The following is a 19764-nucleotide window of genomic DNA, read 5'->3' on the forward strand; positions in this document are numbered from 1 at the left end:
ATTTCGAGGAGAAGCCTCTGATTCAGGACAGACAAATGTCAGTTAAAAGCCAGATGAAAAAGAGTATTAATAGGAGTCAGGGGATACCCCAGGGCTCTGTCTGCTCAAGTTTCAGTATCATCAGTAGGTCAAAGACCTGGAAGGGCTAGCATCTTTCACTTGGCAGCTGTGCTTGGAGGGTGTAGAGTGGGCAAGGAGGCGTAAAGGAAAAAATACATGACCAGGGGATCAGAAAACTTGAAGTCAGGACCCAGCTCCCTCACCAGCAAAGTGTTGCCAAATCTTTCAGCTTCTCCTCAAGGTTCCTGATCTGAAAAATGACGGTTGTTTGGGGGCTCAAAAAGACAACGCATGTGAAAGAGTCTTTAATCAACTGTAAAAGACCAAATAAGTCAAGTCTGATTTTTGGTAAGAATGCTGACCCTGAGTCTAGAAGTCCTTTGTGACACTCTATAAATGAGACCCTATCGATCATTTTGGGGGGTACAAACAGACTAACCCACTGCCCAAGGAACATGACATTCAGGATCAAATCTTTGGCAACCCTTTATGCCAATTCAGCAGCTACCAAAGTCATGGAGGAAAGATGGTTCCCAAGAGCTACATGCTCGAATATTTATCAAACTAAAGCTAAGAGAGTGCAGAGGTGGGATGATCGTCCGATCACAGAAGGGGAAAAATGCACAAACGGACACAATGCACTTCCCGGGGAACTTTGGGGCAACTTGCACAATTCTCTATTGAATCTGTCAATGTTGACTCGTCCTTACTTACTGGGTTTTGAGAGAAAATGGGAGCAATGACGTGCCTGCATACTCCCCTTAAAGGTTCTGGGGTAACCCCTCCCACTCTGTCAGCTTTTTACTGCTCTATGAGGCCTGAGTAATAATGCTGAGGCTGACTGAGCTCAGAGAAGAGGATGTGGTTTTCTTTGTGAGTTCCAGTTGGTAATCTCATGGTGTAGATGGGTTATGCTGCTGTATTTATTTGCAAAGTCAAAAAGATCAAGTGTGTGTACCACTATAGAAGAAAGACAAACCTTGTTTTTCCTTCTAGGGTGGCAGGCAGGGAGATTACAGACAGCATGGGGCATGTGAAATCCTGACACTTCTACAAATTGGAAAGAAACCTTTGGCATGCTGCCTGCTTAGTGCTCTCACAGTGCCTGGCCTCATACTGGCTGGTGGCAAATCGCCATCAAGGAAATAGGTAACCATGGACACTGATATGATGGCATCTAATTTTCCTTTACTAATACTAATATGGCTGGGTGTGGTGGCTCATGCCTGTAATACCAGCATTTTGGGAGGCCAAGAAGGGAGGATTGTTTGAGCCCAGGAGTTCAAGATCAGCCCCGGCGACACAGCAAGACCCCATCTACACCAAAAGAAAAAAAAAATTAGCTGGGTGTAGTGGCACGCGCCTGTAGTCCCAGCTGCTCAGGAGGTTGAGGTGGGAGGATTGCTTGAGCCCAGGAGGTCGAGGCTGCAGTGAACCGTGGTTGCACCACTGCACTCTAGCCTAGGTGACAGAGCAAGACCCTGACTCAAAAAGTAACTAAATAACACCAACAATCCCTGTTCATCTACCCTTAAGAAATGCTAAGAAGATCACACTAGCTCTGCTCTTCTCAGTGATACTTCTTGCAGCACTCAGTACCTAGCACTTCATAGCAAAGCTGTTTATGAGCTTGTTTTACATCCCCTAGTAGAGTAGAAGCTCCCTGAGGACAGGTTATCCTTTCATCTCTGCGTTCTCACAGCACCTACAGTAGAGTCTTGTGCAACACAGTTGAGATGGAGGGACCATTAAAAGAAACAGCAGGCATTCCTTCCTGGCAAAAAGGTTGAGAAGAGTGAGCCCCCCCACTTGCCTGCAGAGTGGTGGGGGCACAGCATTATAAGCCTTTCGTGACAGAAGTGAACAGCAAATTATCTGATGATTTTTTCAGTAAAGTAAAAATGTAAGCTCTGGAGTTTTTAAAAGAAACCTGAAAGCCAGGCATGGTGGCTCATGCCTGTAATCCCAGCACTTTGTGAGGCCGAGGTGGTTGGATCACTTGAAGTCAGGAGTTCAAGACCAGCCTGGCCAACATGGTGAAACCCCGTCTCTACAAAAAAAATTAGCTGGGTGTGGTAGTGCACGCCTGTAATCCTAGCTACTTAGGAGGCTGAGGCAGGAGAATCGCTTGAACCCAGGAGGGGGAGGTTGCAGTGAGCCGAGATCGTGCCACTGCACTCCAGCATGGGTGACAGTGTGAGACTCTGCCAAAAAAAAAAAAAAAAACTTGAGTTTTTTTTCACAGTACAGCTGAATCTAGACGATGCATTTTAGAAAACCTCTGTCCTTAGCTTCTACTAATGCCTTCATGTACACTGTACTTCAAACCAGCCAAGCCTGCTGCTGTCTTTGGAAAATTCCTTGAGACAGTCTCACCCATTGTTCTTTTCTCTTGCTTCTCCTCTAGATCCAAATGGCAAACCTTCTTCATCCACCAGGACCCAACCCACAAGCTACTTATTGCTGGAAACCTACGTTGTTCCTTGGATTGAAGTAATCTCTCCCTCCTCTGGTGCGCCCACAGCACTTGCACCAACAGTGGGTACTCAACAGACTAGCGTGCCTGCCGAAGAAGGGGTCCTCTGACAATCAGGGGACAATGGGGAATTATGCTCTCCAGACTTTCTACACATAGAAGTCACACAGGAAGGATGGTAAAGAGAAACTAGAGAAAATAATTTTTGAAGAAAAACATTTCAGGAAGTATTGAAAGTACACGGTAACTCAGCCTGAGGCAGGGGTGGAGGGCAGCAGCACTGTTTGCTGCAGCTATGCTCTTTCCTCAGTGCCCTGCACACCCGGGACTTGCTCGGTGAGCATCTCTCGTGTCAGTGACAGCTAGTGTGAGTACTCTTATGTTCAGCTGCCACTGACTACCTCTTGACTTTGGGGACAAGTTACTTAATCTCTGTGCCTCCGCTGTTTCACTGGTAAATGGGAATAAGAGTTGGTTATTCTAGGGTTGTAGGGTTGTTGTAAGGATTAAATGAATCTGTATGTGAACAGCATTTGGTGCCTGGCACATGGAAGGCACAAGAGAAATGTGAGCTCGGCCGGGCGTGGTGACTCACACCTGTAATCCCAGCACTTTGGAAGGCCAAGGTGTGCAGATCACGAGGTCAGGAGATCGAGACCATCCTGGCTAACACGGTGAAACCCTGTCTCTACTAAAAATACAAAAAAATTAGCCGGGCGTGGTGGCGGGCGCCTGTAGTCCCAGCTACTCGGGAGGCTGAGGCAGGAGAATGGCGTGAACCTGGGAGGCAGAGCTTGCAGTGAGCTGAGATCGCACCACTGCACTCCAGCCTGGGTGACAGAGCAAGACTCCTTCTCAAAAAAAAAAAAAAAAAAGAAATGTGAGCTCATCTCCTTTTCATGCCAACTATAGTGTGCTAATCTGCTGGAAGCTTCCATTTGCAGGGGAATCTTTTCCACAACATCCCCATACCATTATCCCACCTCTGTTAGAAAGCTCCCAGGCTGCTAAGGCAGCCTGTTCAGGAGAGTTCTTATAAAGGTCTTCCACAGGGTGTTGAAATTTGCTGCAACTTCTATCTTGATCTTGGTTCTGCCCCATAATATGAACCCAGAAAAATCTAATCCCTTCTTCTATCTAACAAGCGTGATGTTTCTCTTAGTTTTTCCTCCCAATCCTAAATACCCTCAGGTCTGTTAACCATTCCACCTATGACCTGGTTCTGAAAGCTCCCACCCTCCTATGTCCACTAAGAATACAGCAGCCACAGGTGAACACAGTACATCTCACTGGGACCAATCTCTCAGCTGGATGACACCCATCTGTTCAAAAGGTCAGGATTGAATTGGCATTTCAGGCAACAATTCCCCCCAAGAGCGCATAATGAGTACAACCTGGCACCACCAAGGCGTTTTCACAGACACCGCTTTACAGCAAGGCCTTCTCTACTGCTCTGTGCTGCAGGACCGAACTCCCCCTGGAGCTGAGTTTTCAGCACTGACTTTAAATGACAGGGCAGGAGACGCAGGTAGTTCCGGGGAGGGAAGGATGGAAGAAACTGCTCAGTCTCAGGGTTGTACAGTTTACAGATAAACTGCTTTTTATTCCCTTGGATGGCAATGGTGAGGAGTGGTAAATTGCAAGATTCCTGATTTTGTCTAGGATGAATGCCGTGATGCTAATGGAACTATATTTTCTAAGTATAACTTACTGATTGCAATCCTGATCTCCTTCAGAATGAGAATGAATATACTCATTAATTATAAAGTGGTACAAAATGAAATGATAATGGGGCCCCTTATGATTCTGTAATATTCTGCATTTAGCTCACTAATAAAACGACCAGAGTAATAATACCTCACATTTATGCACTGAAATCATACATTTCAGATTATCTGAATGTGCCTCTCTCTCTCATGCAAACATTACGTAGAAACAAACACATATATACATGTTTTCATCTCCACAGATACTCCATAAGATACTCCATTGTTCCTCCAACACCTTCTTCACAGATGAGGAAAATCAGAATCAGAGGGATTAAATGACAAAGTTATCGTATTTATGATAGCTGCAAGAGCAGAATTAAGGTGCTCTGACTCTTGTTTCCACACTATTTACACTAAATTATGTTTGGCTGACTTTTTTCTATTGCACAAGTTAAAGTTAGCTGTTTGGATGGCAGTCAAGAATTTCTGGATTCCAAGAAACTGTGGTATGAATAAGGGAAATGGATCATCTATCTTATTGACTAAGTGTTAATTTTGTATCATGGTCCTTTGATTTTGAAAATGGACCCCTCACCCACCAATACCCACTTCCTACATGCTTCTCCCCAAGAAGGTCCTGAAGCTCCGAAATTCTTTTTTTCTTAGGAACACAGAATACTAGCTGAAAAAAGATAACATTACTGAGTCAGCTGATTAGGGCAGACTGGCCCAGGACTTCCACTGTGAGGAGACACTTACCTCTGCTGGGCACCTTATTTTTACTGAATGCAGCAGTTGGCTGATGACCATAGGGATGTATCCCCAATTCTTGGGCATGACTCACAGTTCCTAGCAAAGATTCAGGGTCCCCAGGTCCACCGGTACTCAAGAGCAGAGGGCTGTCATGGCAACCTTTGGTCAATGTACTTGAACTTTTACTGTCTTGGAAGCCATCCTTGGCCCCCTCACACGAGCAGTCCTCCTCCATGCTCTCTGAATGCATCAGCGCCGGCTGGTGAGCATACCCGTGGGGCGGGGTGGGTGAGGAAGCCTGTGAGACACATTCTTGTGCCCTGATTTGTAGCAGATGCTGGGGGCTGGTGTGATGGTGATAAGAGTCAGCATTTTGATAAGATAAAGCCTGGTGCTCTGTCATGCTCTGTCCCCCAAGGCTGGGAGCCAGACTCCCCGCATCCCCTTGGTTCATGTGCCTGAACAGTTCCTGGTATTCTTGCTGTTGCTGCTGTTGCTGCTGCTGCTGCCGTTGTTGCTGCTGCCTTTTAATGAGCTGTGCAAACTCTGTTGGGGGCAGCCGGATGTCCGAGTGGCCGGTGAGCGAATGCCGGGGAGAAAGCAGTCCTTGAAGGATGTGGGGTACCTGCTGGTGTCTTGTATAGTCTGGCGGCGTGGGAGACAGCAGGGCCTGCTGTAGTGCCGACGTGGTATAGTGTGGCGGCTGCTGATGTGCACTGGGAGGGAAGGTGGGGAATTGGTCAAGTGGAGGGACTTTCAGGGCTTGGGTTGGAGAGAACCCCACTCCTGTTGAAGGGCTGTAGCTGCTGGGGGAACCCCGGGACTGGTCCGAAAACAGATGGGGGTGTAAATGCGCCTGGTCGTAGTTAGCAGGGGAGAACCGATTCACGTTCAAGCTGCAGACACAAAAGGGAGTACCAGACATCCATGTAACAAGTACCAGACTTCCCGGGAACAGCTCCTCCTCCTCAGTAGGGAGAACCCACTGGTACAGAGAACTGTGGTGTGACAGAGAAGTGGCAGATGTATGCATTGTCCCTATTTATTCCATTATTGGCTTGTCCAGTAACCTCCAAGGGACTGAGGGCACTGTGTGGGTAATAGATCTAGCTCATCTTGAAGGAAGTAACTTCAAGATGCTCCCTTCAAGAAAAGGGGAACTGGAATTTTTATACATTCCTCTAACAGGCCATTTTCTTCTTTGCAAGCAAATAATAAGGTAGCTTTCCCATTTTCCACCTCAGTCTCATTAGAATTTTAACCCTGGGTCAATAAAAAGCTGACAAGTTCATTCCAAACCCAGCATCCTGATTTTAGAAAGCGTGAAACAAGAGCACAGCCTAGTCAGACCCATTCTCCTTCCCTCCTTTTCTCTCACTCTGCTAAGGGGCTTCCTCCCACCTGGATCCCATGCATAGATGGCTGGGTGACGTTAGGCGGTCTTACCTGTGAGCCTCTGCACTGTCAGCACTCAGCTGCTTGGACAAGGGACGGTGCCCATAGCTGAGGGTGGCCATCAGGTTGGTACGGTGCTGCATCTGCATCTGACCAGCACTGGGGCTGATAGAGATGCCGCGCCCACTGGAGCCTGCAGCTGTGCCTGGCATGTTACTGAGCATGTCAACAGGCTCTTGGACTTGGATGGTGACCTGCTGTGACTGAGCAGGCTGCTGCATACCCAAGCAGGTTAGTGCCACGTTGGGAGGAGAGGAACAGTTCTCAGGTTGCTGCTGAAAGATTGCACTGCGGGAAGGTAAGCCTTGAAACTGGGAAGAAGATGCAGCCCCTGGAGAGAAAGGAACCTCTGAGTGACCAAGTGCCCAGGCCACCAGCCAGCCAGAAGTAATGAGAGCTAATGAGGATACTCAGACGACATACCAGCTAGAACAGTGCTTCTCAAACTGCACCGTGCATAGGACAAGTCTGGAGAACTTGTTAAACAGAAGATTCCTGGGTCCTATCTATATAATTCTGTTTCAAACTCTGATTCAGTAGGTCAGGATGGGCCCCTAAGAATTTGTGTTTCCAACAAGTTCCCTTAAAAGCTGGTCCATGGATTACATGGGGTAACTCAGATCTAGGCAGTGCTTCTTGAACTTTCACGTGCACACAAATGGCCTGGCATCTGGTTAAAAATGCAGACTCTAGGCCGGGCGTGGTGGCTCACACCTGTAATCCCAGCACTTGGGAGGCCGAGGTGGGCGGATCATGAGGTCAGGAGTTCGAGACCAGCCTGCCCACCATGGCGAAACCCTGTCTCTACTAAAAATACAAAAATTAGCTGGGTGTGGTGGCGGGCGCCTGTAATCCCAGCTACTTGGGAGGCTGAGGCAGGAGAATCATTTGAACCCGGAGGTGGAGGTTGCAGTGAGCCGAGATCATACCCACTGCACTCCAGCCTGGGTGACAGGCGGAGACTCCATCTCAAAAAAAAAAAAAAAAACAGACTCTAACAGGTCTGGAATATGACCTGAGATCTTACTTTTTCTCCCAATATTGGTGGCTGGGGGACCCCACTTTAAGTAGGAAGAGCCTAGAGGCCAATTCAGACTCTTCTCAAGGATCCTAGGGAGACTGACTAGGGACGTAGCTCGTGGAGTGTTACTCAGGAGATCCTAAGACGGCTGACCTCTGAAGACTCACAGTCACGTTATACTTATCTTCACTCCCATCTATACACCCACAAGAGAGAGGCCCACGTGTATAATAGACAGCCAAACGGAGGCATAACTATAAGGAAGGTTCTGGTAGCTGCTTTTTATTTGGTAGGGCTGGAGGTTTTGTTAAAAATATTAATAATAGTAAACCTTTATTGAGAATTATTTTGTGCCAGAGACTGTTCCAAGTGTTTTACATATAACTACATACTGTACCATAATTATCCTCAGTTGACATTTGAGAAGTAATATGGTTTGGCTCTGTGTGTACCCACCCAAATCTCATCTTGAAGTGTAGTCCCCATGTGTCAAGGGAGGGACCTGGTGGGAGGTGACTGGATCACGGGGCAGTTTCCTCCATGCTGTTCTCATGATAATGAGGAAATTCTTGAGATCTGGTTGTTTGATAAGTTTCTGGTGCTTTCCCCTGTGAAATCTCTCTCCTGCCACCATGGAAGATGAGCCTTGCTTCTCCTTCTGCCATGGTTGTAAGTTTTCTGAGGCCTCCCCAGCCATGTGGAACTGTGAGTCAATTAAACCTCTTTCCTTTATCAATTACCCAGTCTCAAGTCAGTTCTTTAGAGCAGTGTGAAATGGACTAATTCAAGAGGTCAAGTTAACTTACCCAAGGGTTTACAGCTAAGAAACTGATGGAACCAGGATGCAAACCAAAGCAGCTTGGCTCTAGAGTCCATACCCCTGAATACTATGTTATTCTGCCTTTCAAATGGTTTATGGTGCTCAAAACTGAGACCATCATTTTTTCCCATGTGGCATAAAATGAACTGTTTGGTCTGAACCTCTCCACTCACCGTGAGGCTGGATCATGGCACTGCTCATGGGGGGAGGACTATTACTGGGCTGCCTGAAGAGATGGTTGTTGGGGTGGTTGGGGGGTGGGCTTGAAGGCTGAATCCTTAACCTTAAAAATAACAAAAGAGATACACAAAGAAGCTTCCTAAGGTGACAGTACAATCTTAAGTTTCAGCCATACAACATATATCAGTGGAAACTTTTTTTTTTACTTTGATAAGCCTCATGTTAGAAAAATATACATAAGCCATCCACCACAGTCTATTTAAAACCTATCTACACCTTGTTTGAAAAGAACTCAGCCAAAATGGCAGAGTTCATTGTGGGCCTATGTCTGGCTCCTGTATTAGATATCAGATTACTTTGCTCATGGGGCTAAGGAAATGAAGTGGCACAAGAAGTTGGGATTTCAAGAAGGCTCCTGAAATTTACAGTGGTTTCTCTCCTTTTCAAATAGATTCTTGTAAGATGAATGCTCAAGTCAGTCCATATCTCCCAGTGAGTCAAGCCAAGGGTACCATGCTATCGAGACAATGGCTTAGGCACAACACAAAATGACTCATACCTCTGGAGCTGATGGGTAAGGAGGGCTGGCTGATTTTCACATGCAGCCTGAAGAGGTGGAGATGGCTGAGGAGGACAGATAGAGTCCTAAAACATATATGGGGAAAGGAAAAAAATTATTGTGAGCTTGAAGATTACTCAGAGCTATTCTCAGGAAGGGAAGAAACAGAAAGAACTATCTGTGTCTCAGATTTATGCTTTTGTTGTTCACCAGAAGGTCTGATTACCTTTACTCAAACATGTCAACCATAAACAGACCTCAAATCCACTTTGCACTGAGTGGTCTCCTCCAAAATGCACAGGCAAATCAGCCTGAAAGCAAACTCCAAACAAGTTGGAGAAAGCAAAGAGTGAGGGCCTACTTGAATTTGTTGCTGGAGAATTTGATGGTGCTGCTCCTGCTGGTATAACATATGCTGCTGCTGGGTCTTCTCCAGGGTTCTTTCATCAATCTGCCCCCCGTACATCTTCTGCAGCTGCTCACACTCCTGAAGGGAAAGTAGTTAATACAGATGGGATGCAGCCAGACCCGCCTCATGCAGTGATTTCAGCAGATGCAGATCTGCCTCCAAGCTCTCATGGGCAGAAAGAGCCGCAAGAGAACAGTGTCCTTGATGAGCAATTAACTCATTTACCTAAGTATCTGGTGCACTAGATTCACATCCTGTTCTGTATGAATGAATGGAAAACATCAAGGATGGCCTTTGTATGAGTACAAGTGTCCAATGTGAAATCTGTGTACAAAGCACATGCCATTGGAAGCTTGGTCATCAGGAAGGCAGAAAGGAAATTGGCTCTTTATAGAATCTTTATAGTACAGAAACATATAGAGGTACATTTCCTTCCTCTGAGAGTGCCGTTCCATACCACCTGGAGAGAATGCCAGGTGGTAACAATGTACAGCAGGTTTAATCAAGACCCAGCATCCTAAATCATGCGCAGAGTGCCAGGTGTGCAAGGTGGCTCACGCCTGTAATCCTAGCACTTTGGGAGGCCAAGACGGGCAGATCACCTGAGGTCAGAAGTTCGAGACATAGCCTGGTCAACATCGTGAAACCCTGTCTCTACTAAAAATACAAAAATTAGCTGGCATGGTGGTGCAAGCCTGTAGTCCCAGCTACCCAGGATGCCGAGGCAGGAGAATCTCTAGAACCCAGGAGGCGGACGTTGCAGTGAGCTGAAACTGTGCCACTGCACTCCAGCCTGGGTGACAGAGCAAGACTCGGTCTCAAAAAAAAAAAAAAAAAAAAAAAGTAGCACCTTCTCTGGTGGTTCCCACAGAAACCCAAGCCCAGAAATTCCTTTCCAATGAACTAGAGACAGGAGAAAAATTTAGTCCCTTCACAGGGGAAGGAAGTTTGATCCTGGGGAGGGCTGTACATAACACAAAGTAAAGAAAGTGCATTAGAAAGCTATACTTTCTTTTTCTTTTAAGACAGAGTCTCGCTCTGTCGCCAGGATGGAGTGCAGGGGTGTGATCTTAGCTCACTACAACCTCTACCTCCCAGGTTCAAGTGATCCTCCCATCTCAGCCTCAGGAGTAGCTGGGACTATGCTAATTTTTAATCTTTTGGGGGAGAAAGCGTTTGCCATGTTGCCTAGGCTGGTCTAGAACTCCAGGGCTCAAGCAATCCTCCCACGTTGGCCTCCCAAAGTGCTGGGATTATAGGCGGGATCCACTGCGCCTGGCCCAGAAAGCTATACTTTTTTAACCTATAAAACTGCAATGTGGCTGACATAAAAGGGGTACGTTTACCACCCCAGTCCTCCTGCAATCCTGGCCTCTGTCACCCATGCTGCTCCAGGGATGCCTGCCACCTCTTCCATTACCTGCTGCAGCTGTTTGATGCTGCTGTTGTTGCCCATTTTTTCCAGGTGAGCTTTGAAGGCCTGGATGCTCGCAGCCCCATCTGAGAACCGGCGCACAGGGGAGAAACGCTCCGTAGGGAGGTGCAGAGTGTTGGAGTCCTTGTAGGTAGAGCTGAATATATGGGAAGAGAAGGTTAGAGGCTAGGACTCAGGGGCTTTGACCAAATCACACAGGGACTGCTGTTCCAGACGAACATAAAGACGGCTGGCTGCCCAGGTAGCCCTGCATATTATGCCACTTTCATGCCATTTCCAGACATCAGTCGTTTCCCTAGCCTGCTTCCCTTTAGAGGGCTCCAGGTGTACATCTTCCATCTCTACTTACCTTCGGTTGGCTTACTTTCCAAGCCTGGTGAGGTCCTGAGATCAAGTACATCCAGTTCTTATAAATATACCAGGCCAGAGAGAAAAGCTTCTCAATATCCTCCAGGCCAGACTGTACAGAAGCTCTTGCTTTTATAATCATATGTCTATCTAGTGCCTTTAGAAACCTTAAATTCACCATTTGAGCCAAAGTTTTCCCTGAGCAATGATCTCCGTATGGCCAGAGGGCAATAACAGTCAGTTTTGTGGTCAAAGGTCTGGCCTGGAACTCATAGGTTCTGTGATAGAAAATAGAAGGTGGCGATTGGGGTGGGGGAAAATGAAGACTTCTGATCCTGGGATGGAGACAACAAATTCTTAAGGAATGTGGGCCCTGAGATCCTGCACATACCTGGTCAACAAATAAGGTCACCTACTGTGAAAATCAACTTCTCAGAGCAGCAGCACTCACCCAACCTCCTAATGAAAGAGGAATCATATGGATTACCTTCAAAGACCCCACTGCTCAACTGGAACACAGCCAGAATCTTACAGAAAGAAAGAACAAGCTATTGATAAGGAATGCCTAAGACAGCATCGGGGTTAGAAGCTAACACCTACACTTGTGACCTGATGATCAGAAAGAGATGTTTATGGGCTGAGGTAAGCAGATAAAAGACTGCCAAGGCAGCAGCATTCCAGTAGCAGATGGAAAGGATCAGGGTTTCATGTCCAGGGCAGAGATGCCATTACACTGAACTTTGGATGAAATGATGTGCTACCTTGCCAGTGATTCATTTGGGACTGAAGCAGAACCACAGCTCAGGAAGCAGGTTAACAAGCGAGTTCAAATACAATGCAGACAGCGCGGGACCAGGAGGAATCTAATGACCGTGCAGAGGTATCCAGAGAGTTCTGGCAGCAGGTGAAAGCCTTTTAACCTGTCTTTGCTAATGATGGCTTTTGTTTCAGACTCTACCTGAGGCTTGACCCAGTAGTGAGCTAATGAAATGAGCACGAACATGTATTTGGTTCAGTAACACAGAAAACAAATGAATTTGGGGGGCCATAATCCAGGAACAGGGATCATGAAGGCTGTGTTGAGAAGCATTTCCTTATAACTTGTCATTTCTGTTTCTACTTCAGGTTGAGTTAAAGCAAGCAAGTACTATTTTCTCCTAAAATTTGATTCCTATGCTTTCAATGTTTTCTGATAATGGACATGTTTCTGATCCCTTCAGAAAGCCATGTTCTTCAAGTAGCAATACAGTCTTTCTGCACAAAAATAATTCTCTCCCATCACAGAAAATCCCAGGTCCAGGTATTTCATGACTTTTTCAGAAGCTCAGGTTGTGAAGAGACTGATACCCAGGTCAGTCCAGCACAGTAACCTCAGAGGAACGGTTCTGATGCAGTTGCTCATTTGAGAAGCACTGATAAGTATCAATTGTGCTTGATTTTATTTTTATTTGCAATCACACTCAAATTCAGGATGGCCTCGCATTAGGCTGATACTCCCACACTATACTCTTCAAGGAGGGACTTGCTTCCCCACCCGGATAAAATCTATCTTGTGTTAGTTTAAAAAAATTTTTTAGTTACACTTTTTAAAACATTTTTAACCTTAAATTACACATTTCCAGAAATGAAAAGGTTGATTAGACCACTCTTCTGTTTCCATGTTGAACTTCATCTCTTCTACCCCAGAAGGATAGCTATATATACTGTTCTTTAATCATTTCCTCCAGATAATGAAAGGAATTCAAGAACCCATCCAGGCCACCCGTATTCCATGTTTTATAGCCTTGGAAAGTGTCTCATTTCCCCTGAAGACTGGCTTTAATCTCTTTTGCTGCATATTTGTATAGTGATCCCATCAAGACATGCTGGGTTTGCACAAATGCCCCATCTTATGCAATTTGCCACTCATAAAACATCATTTTCTTCCAATTCAGATAGGCTTGGCCACAGGCAACCCTCAAAACACCAAAAAGGTTCACATGAAAACAGACAGCAGATAGATTTCCAGCAGGCAAGGCCTTGACAATGACTCTAGGCAGGGTGGATATCACACAGACAGAGCTGTGGTCCAGTGTGGACCTCCTTGAGTAACAAATGTCAACAGAATATAGGGTCTGTGATAAAGCCTGACTCTGGAAATGTGACGATCTTCATGTTCCCCTCATAAGAAGACCTCCTGAGGAACACCTAGAATTCAACAAGGATACCTAAAGGACTTCAGCTAAACAACAGACTCAGACAAGGGCTGAAACATTAAGTGTCAGGCTGTGGAGGAAGGGAAGAAGGAGACAAGGAGAAAAGAAGGAATAAAGGGTGTATTAGATACCAGTGTAGAGCTTGAAGTTATGAGAAATCACAGGAAACGTATAGGGGAGGAGAAGGCAGCTCTCCAGTAATCACTCAAAGTGCTCTTTATTTATTTATTTATTGAGACGGAGTCTCACTCTGTCGCCCAGGCTGGAGTGCAGTGGCATGATCTCGGCTCACTGCAACGTCTGCCTCCCGGGTTCAAGCAATTCTCCTGCCTCAGCTTCCCGAGTAGCTGGGACTACAGACGCCCACCGCCACACCTGGCTAATTTTTGTATTTTTAGTAGAGACGGGGTTTCACCATATTGGCCAGGCTGGTCTCGAACTCCTGACCTTGTGATCCACCCGCCCCGGCCTCCCAAAGTGCTGGGACTGCAGGCGTGAACCACCGCGCCTGGCCTCAAAGTGCTCTTTAGTGTGCACGGACACTGTAAGTCCTGAGAGACTTTCATTAGAAAAAGCCTGTCTTTCTGTGCCATCAGAGTTTTATTTGAGAATTGTCATTCTTGCTACTCCTAACAGACCATTTTTACCAAGTTATTCATAGTCATTTATGAAAGCTTATCTTCCTTCTTTTAGGGTTCCAACGTGGCACTAATTATGTCTCACTCTGCTCAGAGTTCACTTGCCTCTGCTGATTATGTTGATGCCAAATGGGTAACCAGCCTCAATAAAAAAAATGTGTCAAGCTTGCCAGTGCAAGCTGGCTGCAAGATTTCATAACACCACATATATAAACCTAATTTCCTTGGAATCTGATTGCTTTTCAACCTTCCCAAGGCTGCTTTTCAGTGTCCTCCCCAAAAGACAGAAATAAAATACGCTCTAGCAACTGGTGGTGGCTTTGAACGTGTGGGCCATGAGCTTGGGGATAGCTTCGGAGTGGCCAAGACTGAGATTTTTAGTCATCAAGATATTCACAGAAGATAATCATCTTCTTCAACTAGCAAAGTGTCATTCCGCAGCTGCTTCCAGGCTTACTTGGAGTCAATGAAGTTTCCTTGGTCAGGAAGGTTAAACTTGCTTTTATTTCTTCAAGAGAATGGATTATAACCATAACCGAACCTAGCAAAAGATTTTTGCCATCAGAATATTGAAAGAATGACCTCTTAAATACATTGCTCAAGAGGATCTCTGCTCTCCTATTCACAAGGGGCTTTGTCTTCATTTCCAGGCTGGCGGTTCAATGGTAACATGATATGAAATGCTCATTCTTTTGAAGGTGATGGATTATTACAGGTCAAGTCTATCGATATGGCTAAAAATCTTCCTGTTTCCAGGTGGCCTTCTGAGAGTTTCACTTTCTTGCAGGTCTCAAGTTCAATTTTATCTATGAATCAACATCTAGAATCATGGGAATCAAATGCAGACAATAAACAGGTCTGCAAGGTAATGGGAGAGAGGAATCTCGCATTGCTCCAGGGCGCAGTAAAAAACCTTTGCCCTGTGCATTGCTTACTGCAAGGAGCTGAGAAGATGTGAGTTCAGGATGACAGCTGGCTTCTATTTAAAGCCACGATGCTAGTCACCGTCGCTGTGAGACTAATCAGAAGGGTGCCTGTCCGATGAGCCTCAAGGAGCTCGCACAGCTCATGTGGCTACTCACCGATGCTGATCAGGTACCAGGTGAGGAGGCCAGACCCGGGAACGGAAAGGCTGCTGTCCTAGCTGCCGTTGTAGGTCCGGTGGGATCTCAGCTGTAGGGTTGGTCATGGCCAGTGTATGTCTTTTGGACCTATTTGCCAAGTACCTGCAACAAGCAGGAGCACATTTCATAGTAAAAAAGACAGACAGGAATATTCCTCCACAAGAAGCATTAGAAGTTAATCCAAAGCACTCAATGAAATAGTGCCAGAGCTCACGAAGGGCTTGATGGCAAACAGATCCCTGACTGGATGGAAGTGAAATATGTCTAACTGGCCAACAAAAGTTGGCTTGACAATGAAGTGGCTGAATTTTGAACCTAAGAATAGCCATTGAAGAGAAGAGAGAAAGTAGATCTAGCTCACAAAGATGAGATCACTTTTCCTTGCTTCATTCTACTCGGTAGAAGAATTTATTTTCTCCATGTTAATTTATTCATCTTTTCCCTCCAAATTTCCAAAATACAAGTCAGAGGAAATGAGCCCTAAGGACTATTCCTAGACATGAACCTGGGGAGATATTCAGAAGGACTCTGTGCATGCCTCTCGATCTCACAGGCCCCAGGTTTGAGACTTTCTTCACTACAGGTCACAGAAAACTGATCCTTCCATTTGAGGATAAATGAATTCCAAAACCACCCTTTCCCTCTCACTTGGTGACTGTAACTCAATCATCAGAGAAGAAAAACTGATGTTGTCCTTGGGGAACCAACATTCTGTAGAGGATGAAGAAATAAAACCACATGAAATGTTTAGTTAGGGAGGAAAAAAGCAAGGCAAAAAATAAAAACAGAAGAGTCTCAAAAGACGAAGAGTTCCCAAACTGATGGCTTTTATTTGGAAGATCTTTCAGACCCAGCACTTAGTTAATACCATCAATAAGATATTGTCCCTCTTTGTCTGGTGGATGACTTCCTCCACCGCTGCTGCTCTTCTGGAGGCATGAATAAAAGAGGCACTACACCTTTTTTATTACATCAAAACTGATGGGCGTTATACCCTTGAAATGTTGGTCTAAAGAAGAAAGAAGGTAGACCTGGAGGAAGGAAAGTCTAAGACAAAGAAGATAAAATATTGCTGTCTCTTTTAAGGCAGAAAGGCAGTAAATTTCCTGATTTCTCATTTCTTCATGACCCAGTAGGGCCCATTTGTAACCTTATATACCCTCTTATCAGCAAACTATAGAAACAACAGCATCAAGGAAAAAAAAAAGTTACCACAATTTTCCTTCTATTGGCCAAGCTGTAGAAGGAGCTGGCCCACCTGCCAACACCCCTGTTTGCCATGGTTTTCTTTCCACATAGGACCAGCTGCTTTCTGAATAGCAGCTCTCATACAGAGCTACTGGGGATACGATGAGAGTCCTAGCCAGCAACTGTCAGGTTCTTAAAAAATGGTCTCATTTCATTCTTAACTATCTTGCCCCTTTCAGCTAAAATCAGTTAACAGACTGTAGAGTAATCAGTGTTACGTGAATTTGCCAAAGAGTAAGCCATTAATGTTTTAATAACCATTGGATAAAGACACCCAAAGTTCCCCAAAAGCCCATGAAAACCATTTTATTTCAACTTCCCTCAAAGGAAAAAACATATAATCTTGAAGAACACCTGTATTTCTGGGAAAATACATGCTGGATTCTGGTGAAACCCCCTCCCCGGATAATAAGAAAATCAACTCCCACAAGGGGGCATGCATGGAGCTGAGGACCAGGGCTAATGGAACTGAGGCCAAATGAACAGTACAGCATGCCTGATGGTCACTGCTGTTCTCTGTGAGTTAGGCATCTCTCAACAAGGTTCTGTAAACAATGGATATTTGCATCTGTCCCTGGCCCGAATCCCATATTCTCTTTTTCAATATCTCTTTGTTGGTACAAGGGGGTGGAAGAAGCACACAGCAAACAGTACAAGAGGTATTCATTCTCCTGGAAAGGAAAAGTCCATGCCAGAGGTCCATGGCCAGACTAGCTAGGATCACTGTCATCCCACATCTCCAATTCCTTTTCAGTAAACAGTTCTTGGCAGGTACGAGCAGGCTTTGTGCCTTGTGAATACTATCAGAGTTGCAATATGAAGGCAGGGGACAAGGAAGAAGGAGGGAGGAAAGAAAAAGTTCTTATGGTTATTGCTGTCACTTAGGGGACTTCCAATGGTGCTTACAGAAATGACATTTTCTGGGTAGTCTTCTGTTACTTCCATGTGGGGTGGAACATGCCATCTGGCTTGAGCAAAGAGACCACACAAATGTTGAAGCTGCACTGTGCCACCTCCTTGGGCAGAGGTGACCTTTCGCTGGTTGCAGGGGAGCCTGCCCAGGGACTTCTGCAAGCACTGCCAGATGCCACATTACCTCTGCACAGCTTCCTGGTCTGGCTCCCCGTCCGAGCTCTCCTCGTCCACAGGGGTAACTGCTGGCACTGCCTGAAGAGAGACACGAAGGAAAAGCTCAAGGTGGCAGCTTATTCTGTCATGCCTCTTACTCTAGTAACTGGGCTTGGGGCAGGACTTTCTGTTAACTTGCTTATTTACAGAACTTTTCTAGACTCCTGGGTTATACAGGATTTTCATATACCTATTTTTCCATTTTTACCTTGCTTAGGTAATACTAATTAGAATTTCTTCCTCTTATTTGTCTTCATTCATTCATTTATTAATCTAACAAATAGCCAAATGCTTATTGTTACAGGATAAAATGTGAATTTACAGACATAGACCTTGCCCTCATTTTACAGTCTAGTAGAGGATAGAGACAAGTAAACAATTACAAAATAGCATGATCAAGTCTTCTAATGGGGGCGCTTGGGAATTAAGGAAGGCATCCTGGAGGAGGTAGCACCTAGCAGGAACCTGAAGGATGCACAGGAGCTGGTCAGGCAAAGAGGGACAGGAGTTACAGGTTTCCAGGCAGAAGAAAAGAGAAGGCCTGTAGGTGTTTGAGGACCCGAAAATACAGTAGAAGATTGTTTACCTGAAATGTCTAGGACTTGACCTGTTGTTTCATATTAATGTGATTTCCAGAGTTTAAATGTCTTAACTCCAGGAAAGCATAGTGAATTACTGAAATTACATTTTAGTACATAAGATACAATTGTGTAGTATCAATTCACTGCTTTAAAATAGTTGTTACTCGCCAAAACATGTGAGTGAAATGAGAACCACCACAATGCTTGTATCACTGTGACTTTCCCATCTGCATCCTTGCTAGCTACCCATAGCCTGGGTGCCCACATCATCACCATGCCCCAGTCACTAGAACAAAAATCACACTTCAATTATTATAAAAGAGCATTTTACAAAATGGATAATTACAAAACAAAACAAAACACTCCTGGAATAATTTTGTTTGAAAGCTCCCAGGGTTCCTGGATCCCTTACCACAGTTCTACAAGGGTGGAGTGAACAGGGTGAGGCAGGAAGTGGCTGTAGATGAGGCAGGAGAGGAACGCTGTGGCCAGTGACAAACGGTCTTGAATAACACACTAAGAAGTTTGAGGAAGAACAGTGGTGAATCACTAAAGGATTTTAAGCAGGGGCATGATGTTATAAAGATTTATATTTGCAAAAGCCAGCTTACTCTAGCTGCAGTGTGAAAAGGGCTGGTGGCAGGGATCAGGGGACATGACTGGAAGCAAAGAAGTCAGTTAGGATGCCGTGGTGTTCATCTACACAATGGATGACAGTGACCTGAGTTAAGGAAAGGAAAGTGGAGAGGATGTTTCATTCACAGGCACTGGATAACTGACTTTATATGGCAAATAAGAAAGACAAGAGTTAAAGATAAAATTCACATCCCTAGCTTTTGTAACCCGGAGAATGACAGTGCCATTCACTGTCACCCAAGAGGAGGAGCAGGTTTTACAGAGTCATGGTAAGTTCATTTGGGACATGTTGAATTAAAGTTGTGAATACTTGTGGAATAACCAACTAAATCTATCCCATAGGCAGTCATGTACACGTATGTGTAGAACTCAGAGGAGCATTCTGGGCTGGAGAATCAGACAGTAACTGAAATTACGGGAGTGGACAAACTCATCCAGAGAGAGTACATCAAAGGACATAGGAATAGGGCCTAGGATAAAACTCTGGGTTTTGCCAACCTCAAGGAACAAGCAGAAAGGAAATGTGAAAAGGAGAGGCGGGGGAAAACACAGGGAATGTGGTGCCACAGACACCAAGAACAGAAAATATTTCAAGGAAAAAAGAAGTCAACAGTGATTAATACAGTTGGGACGTCCAAAAAGATAAAAGGTTAAAAATGTCCACTGGATTTATCAACAAGAACTTGTTAGTGACCTTGGCAAAAACAGTTACAGTAGAGACAGTAAGTCACCCCACGTCCCATAAAGCTGACCGTGATCCTTCCAAACCTGTCTTGCCCATCTCTGAATGCCTCTGCCACCTAATTTTCCATGTTATTACTGTGGTACTTAATCACATATGATCTTGTACTATTATTCAAATACTTCACATATGTTGATCTTGTCAGTGATGCCAAGGGCTATGATATATAATTATTTCATTACTGAAAGTGTGGCCCATGGACCCATGCCCACAAACTGTTCTGTTACCAATTCATGATAAGGTAAGT

General features: G+C 45.2%; 1 protein-coding gene across 12 annotated transcripts in view; it reads right to left on the minus strand.

The window, feature by feature from the left end:
• Window positions 1–19764, minus strand: part of SIK3 (SIK family kinase 3) — a 263876-nt gene that overhangs the window by 15413 nt on the left and 228699 nt on the right. For 5 of the 12 annotated variants that reach the window (XR_008669499.2, XR_008669497.2, XR_008669498.2 and 2 more), the window contains 8 exons: window positions 17527–17597; window positions 15141–15284; window positions 10863–11013; window positions 9395–9520; window positions 9034–9119; window positions 8468–8577; window positions 6445–6784; window positions 5005–5894 (listed from right to left, as the gene is read on the minus strand). Coding sequence is in view for 4 of the 12 variants with exons in the window: in XM_055354971.2 (XP_055210946.1) it covers window positions 5005–5894; window positions 6445–6784; window positions 8468–8577; window positions 9034–9119; window positions 9395–9520; window positions 10863–11013; window positions 15141–15284; window positions 17527–17597 (1918 nt within the window). In the remaining 8 variants the exon portion in view is untranslated. The remainder of the gene's footprint in view (window positions 1–5004; window positions 5895–6444; window positions 6785–8467; window positions 8578–9033; window positions 9120–9394; window positions 9521–10862; window positions 11014–15140; window positions 15285–17526; window positions 17598–19764) is intronic. The other 7 variants (XR_008669501.2, XR_008669505.2, XM_019036698.4 and 4 more) reach the window with 3 other exon arrangements.

The sequence above is a fragment of the Gorilla gorilla genome, chromosome 9, assembly GCF_029281585.2.
Source record: "Gorilla gorilla gorilla isolate KB3781 chromosome 9, NHGRI_mGorGor1-v2.1_pri, whole genome shotgun sequence".
Classification (NCBI taxonomy): Eukaryota; Metazoa; Chordata; class Mammalia; order Primates; family Hominidae; genus Gorilla; species Gorilla gorilla.